We start from the raw sequence: 4,548 nt of genomic DNA, 5'->3' as shown, positions 1-4,548 counted from the left end.
CTGCACATACAGCTCCAGGACTAGGAGAGTTCAATCTGCTCAGGCACTCACCATTTTCTATCCATCCGGCAGGAGTAGAAATTCTCAGGCAGAGCTGTTGCCAGGGGCTTCCATGGCTTTGGTAAGAGCTGGGCCTCCTGCCCTCTTGATGCCTGTTTGCTTTCTTATTGCCCATCACTAGGACCCAACCCAATATCCCTGGGAAGTTCTCAGTACCAATTCCCCTGAGAGCAGTTCCCACTTTCTCTGGGTACACAGCATGGGTGGGACCTTTTCCATTCCCAGTGTGGTAGGGGTCTCATGCCATTGTACCCCCATCTAATGTCCACAGGAAGTCCCTGTTACCCAGCAGAGGTGTATGGGCGGGACCATCGATTCTGGCGGAAATACCTGCACGTGAGCTTCCCCAGCCTTCTCGGCCTACCTACAAGAGAGATTTTTGCCTGGAGGCGAGCCTGAAAGGGCCTCATCTCAGCATTCCCATCAGACAGTTGCTGCCATCCTCAGTGAGGAAAAGTGTTGGCCGATCAGATGCCCATTTCCTGCTTTCTGCCAGGAAAGAGGCATGTGGGACTGGACTGGAAACAGGCCCCAACTACCATTCACTGTCCAAGAGGAGAAAGGACAATCCTCAAAGCAGGAAATAAAAAGCTCATGGATTTGTTTTTAATGAGACTGAAAACAGGTCCCAGGGCCCAGCCCCAGTTTGGGGTGTGGGAAGCAGCAGGGGACGAGGGTGTGTTTCCTTCATTTCTTCTCCTTGTTCAGCCCAGGTTACTGGGAGCCAAGTCCAGATAGAGCAGGGCTACCAGGGAGAGGACAAGGAAGAGTGTGAAGCACAGCCCCAGGCCCAGCCCATCTGCCAGGGCTCCAGCTCCTGTGGTCAGCAGCAACTTCCCCAGCAGCTCCAGGGTGGCCAGAAAGCTGTAGTGAGTGGACTAGGGAGAGGAGAGAGCAGAGCCTAAAGGGACCCCAAGGACACAATGCACCACAATTTCCCCTAGTAACTACCATTCCTAACATTTACCTCCCCTTCCCACATCCAAAGGGTTCCCTTGGGTACTGCAAGGGTCCCAGAATATAAAGGCTTGCCAGAATGAGTTGGGGGGAGCGTTAGCTGCCATTCATGCGAGGCCTTTGTCATCTTGGGGAAGGAGCACTTTCATCTCCATTTCAAGGAGCCTGTCAGTCCAGGGACCCAAGAATATCACCTCCCCCACACACCCAGTACCTGGATGGAGCTATGTGCTCGCTGGCTGCAGTGCATCATAAGAGCAAAGGTGAGGGTGGTCACAGTTCCACTCAGAAAATGCTGGGGGCCAAGACTCACCAGGGCAGCCCCTGAGGGGGATGAAGGGTCAGTGCCGGCTGACAGTCCCCTTCTGTCCTTCTGTGCCTCCCCAAAGTCTGCCCTGAGTGACCCCACCCTCCACGGTCCAGTCCCTTCCCGCAGCATCTCTGCCTGCCTTCAATCCCTGGTTTCTTCCTCACCTTTTAAGAGGCCCCCCAGACTGGAGCTAGGGAAGCAGGAGAGCAGAGCCATCTGGAAGGCCAGGGCCCCGATGCGCAGCTGCAGAAGGGGCTTCAGGAGAGGCAGGGGCTGCCTGGGCAGAGGTGGAGGGGGGGATCAGTGAGGGTCAGCTTTGACTCAATCTCTCCTCCACCCCAACCTCTATAATGGATGCTTCTCTCACCTGTGCCTAGCAAGAAGAAGCCCACCCAGGGAAGAGCCAGCGATGGAGAAGCCCACAGCCACCATCCCATTCCACAGCCCCACTTCTGCAGCAGACACACCCTGGTCCAGCAGAAAGAGAGGGAACAGGCTGATGGCACCCTGTTCACCTGGGCAGGGGACAGACATAGGACATGGTGGGAGAGCTGAGCAAGCAATCTCAGGTGTCCCTCTCCTCCAGGAACCTTCCCCTCACAGCTAAAGACCCTCATAGGATTTAGGATTGCTGAAGACGAGAAGTCAATCCCCTTATCTCACAGAGGAGGCCCAGGGAAGTTACCGACCCAAGGGCACACAGCTATTTAGGGGCAGGGCCAACATTCAGACTCTGGTCCTCTGATATCAAATCCAGCGCTTTCCATGACATCTTGCTTCTCTCTGGATAAGGAGGATCTCAAAACTGGTAGCCACGTCAGGGCTTTTAAAGACCACTCAGTCATGCCCCCATTTCGGGGGGAAACCAAGGTTCACGGGCAGGAAGGGAACTGCCTAGTCCCAGCAAATCAGGGACTGAACTAGGCTGGTCACTTGGCCAATCAAACTCCGCCCACTTTATGAATGGGGAAACTGAGGCCCACAGGAGGGGTCTGGCCCCTGACACTCACCTAGCTTGTAGAGAAGGACAAAGCCGGCGGTCCACGGGGTCCCCGGCACAGCCAGGAGGGCTCGGAACCCACGCGGGGGGTGGCTATGGCTCTCCTGGGCCTGCAGGGCTGGGAGCTGCAGGGCAGGGGCCCCCCAGGCTAGGGCAGCAGCCAGACCATAGGTAGCGGCAAGCCCGAGAAAGAGGGGCCCCCACGTGAGGTCGGGGGTGACGACCAGGAGCCCCCCGCCCGCCAGGGCGGCCCCCAGCTTGTAGGCCACCACCTGCACCGTGTTGCCTGGGCCCAGCTCCGCGGGGTCCAGCAGCCGCACCGCCAGCCCGTCCAACGCCACATCCTGCACCGCGGCTCCGGCGTTCAGCAGCAGCAGCAGCGCCGCAGCCCCGGCCGGCAGCCCCGAAGACGCGGGCCCCGAGGCGGGGGGCAGCGCCGCCAGCAGCGAGCACAGCAGCCCCAGCGCCCCGGTGCTCAATGCCAGCCAGGCCCGCGGGGAGCCGCGCCGGTCTACCAGCGTGGCCCAGGCCACCTTGAGCAGCCAGGGCGCATGCAGGGCGCGGGTCAGCCCCACGCGGGTCAGCGAGAGGCCGTGGGAGCGGAGCAGCAGGGGCAGTAGCCCCGCCTGCAGCCCGTGGGGCAGACCCTGCACCAGGTACAGCGCGCCCAGCAGCGCCAGCTTGCCGCCCATCGGAGGTCACTGCAGGTCAGGGGTCACGGTCAGGGTCAGGGCCTCCTCGCGGGGGAGCCCTGTAGGGGTGGAAGGGCCTTCTAGGAAGAAAGGCTAGCGCCGAGACTCCCGCCATGCCGGTGCCCCCCGGGGACTACCGTGGGCAGAGGTTCTGCAAGGACGCGAACAGGAGCCGGGACCATTGGAAGTGACCCCACTTCTGCCCTTCACTTCTACCCCCCCACCCCGCTCTTCACCTGCTCAGAACCAGCTCCCTGCGACTTTTAGCCCTTTGCAGTCCTCCAAGGCCATAGAGTACGGAGGCGGGCTAGAACGTAACCCTGGACTTCCGGTTGGCTCGCAAGAGCCGCCGAACGGACTTCCGGGCGCAGCTGGCGCCTCTCTAGGCGCAATCTTCGCTGCTCTGGAGGCCTAACTGCTCCATTCTCATTCTTGCTTCTTGGAATTAATTCCTGATATCCTTCCAAAGTCAGCCAGAGGGCTGCCTTCTGCTCCCCTCCCCACCAAACTACCTTGTATTACTGAATTTGCATATATTATGTAGGCATTGATAATCATTTAATATCAATTTAGTAACTTCATTAAGGGCCAGAGCCTGAACTAATAATCAACCCGAAGAAGAGCCTGGACTTAACAACTCCTCTGTTCTCTGAGTAAACTCAGAGAATACCTCTTCTTATGTCAACAAGCCCAGATGGGACTGTATGGGTCAGAGACCACTACTCACATTAAAAATATACAAAGACTGCTCTTGAGAAAAGGCAGAAAGGAATTTATTGCTTTCTGATGAGAAAGGACACACCCCAGCATGGCCCAAGATGATGCCAGCAGCGTGTGTGTTGCTTACAGCTCAAAGCAAGTTATATAGACCCTAATGCAGAGTTCCCCCCACCCTCCCCACTGGCTCCCCTTCCCATTGACTGGGTTTGGAGCTCACATTCTAAAAACGGAACTTTCCCAGCAACAGAGAACAAAGAACAAAAAGATAGATGTGAGACCAGGGACTAATATTCAGCAAAAAGGGAGTAAAAGCTAGATAAACAGGTAGTTGCAGGTGTCTGTCTAGTGATGTAATTTCTTATCTCTACTTTCTCAGCAGAGCAGTTTCTAAAAATATAGAAGGGGTGCAGAGTGGGGGTGGATGGTAGGAGAGGTAAGGTCTTGTCCCACACTGAGGGGCCTTCACTATTTCACCATTCCACTCAATTTATCCTCTTCTCTTCAACCTTCTGAAGACCCCTCATGCCATCACCCGTTTAAGTAAATATGGGAAGCATTGACAAATCAAAGGGGCAGTCCCTTTTATAAATACTGATACAGAGGGGGCAGCTAGGTGGCGCGATGAGTAGAGCACTGGCCCTGGAGTCAGGAGGACCTGAGTTCAAATTCGGCCTGAGACACTTGACACATGTACTAGCTGTGTGACCTTGGGCAAATCACTTAGCCCCAATTGCCCTGCTTTCTCCCCTCCAAAAAAAAAAAAAATACTGATACAGAGACCCAAAAGAAAACAATAACGCAAATATCCC

The 4,548-nt window shown here is 56.2% G+C and overlaps 1 protein-coding gene across 2 annotated transcripts; it reads right to left on the bottom strand.

The window, feature by feature from the left end:
- Positions 1-644: 644 nt before the first annotated feature.
- On the bottom strand, positions 645-3,310 carry LOC118843406 (major facilitator superfamily domain-containing protein 3-like). Of its 2 annotated transcripts, XM_036751047.1 has the most exons (6): positions 3,256-3,305; positions 2,338-3,078; positions 1,695-1,842; positions 1,492-1,604; positions 1,232-1,341; positions 645-938 (listed from the first exon to the last, which is right to left on the bottom strand). In XM_036751047.1, the coding sequence occupies exons 2-6, from the start codon at positions 3,017-3,019 to the stop codon at positions 765-767; spliced, it is 1,227 nt and encodes a 408-aa protein (XP_036606942.1). In that variant the 5' UTR covers positions 3,020-3,078; positions 3,256-3,305; the 3' UTR covers positions 645-764. The 2 variants fall into 2 exon arrangements, with proteins under 2 accessions (XP_036606942.1, XP_036606934.1); XM_036751039.1 differs by having other exon boundaries at positions 2,338-3,310.
- Positions 3,311-4,548: the final 1,238 nt, after the last annotated feature.

Source organism: Trichosurus vulpecula, chromosome 1 (assembly GCF_011100635.1).
Source record: "Trichosurus vulpecula isolate mTriVul1 chromosome 1, mTriVul1.pri, whole genome shotgun sequence".
In the NCBI taxonomy this organism is placed as follows: domain Eukaryota; kingdom Metazoa; phylum Chordata; class Mammalia; order Diprotodontia; family Phalangeridae; genus Trichosurus; species Trichosurus vulpecula.
This window is presented reverse-complemented; position numbering and strand designations above follow the sequence as displayed.

What these genes read in the sequence shown, in the direction of transcription:
- LOC118843406 (XM_036751039.1), bottom strand. Translation starts at nt 3,019, where the DNA reads ATGGGCGGCAAGCTGGCGCTGCTGGGCGCGCTGTACCTGGTGCAGGGT. An exon ending in CTTCTTCTTGCTAGGCACAG is followed by an intron (nt 1,605 to 1,694) that starts GTGAGAGAAGCA and finishes ACCTCTGCCCAG; the next exon opens with GCAGCCCCTGCCTCTCCTGA. An exon ending in TCTGGGGGGCCTCTTAAAAG is followed by an intron (nt 1,342 to 1,491) that starts GTGAGGAAGAAA and finishes CATCCCCCTCAG; the next exon opens with GGGCTGCCCTGGTGAGTCTT.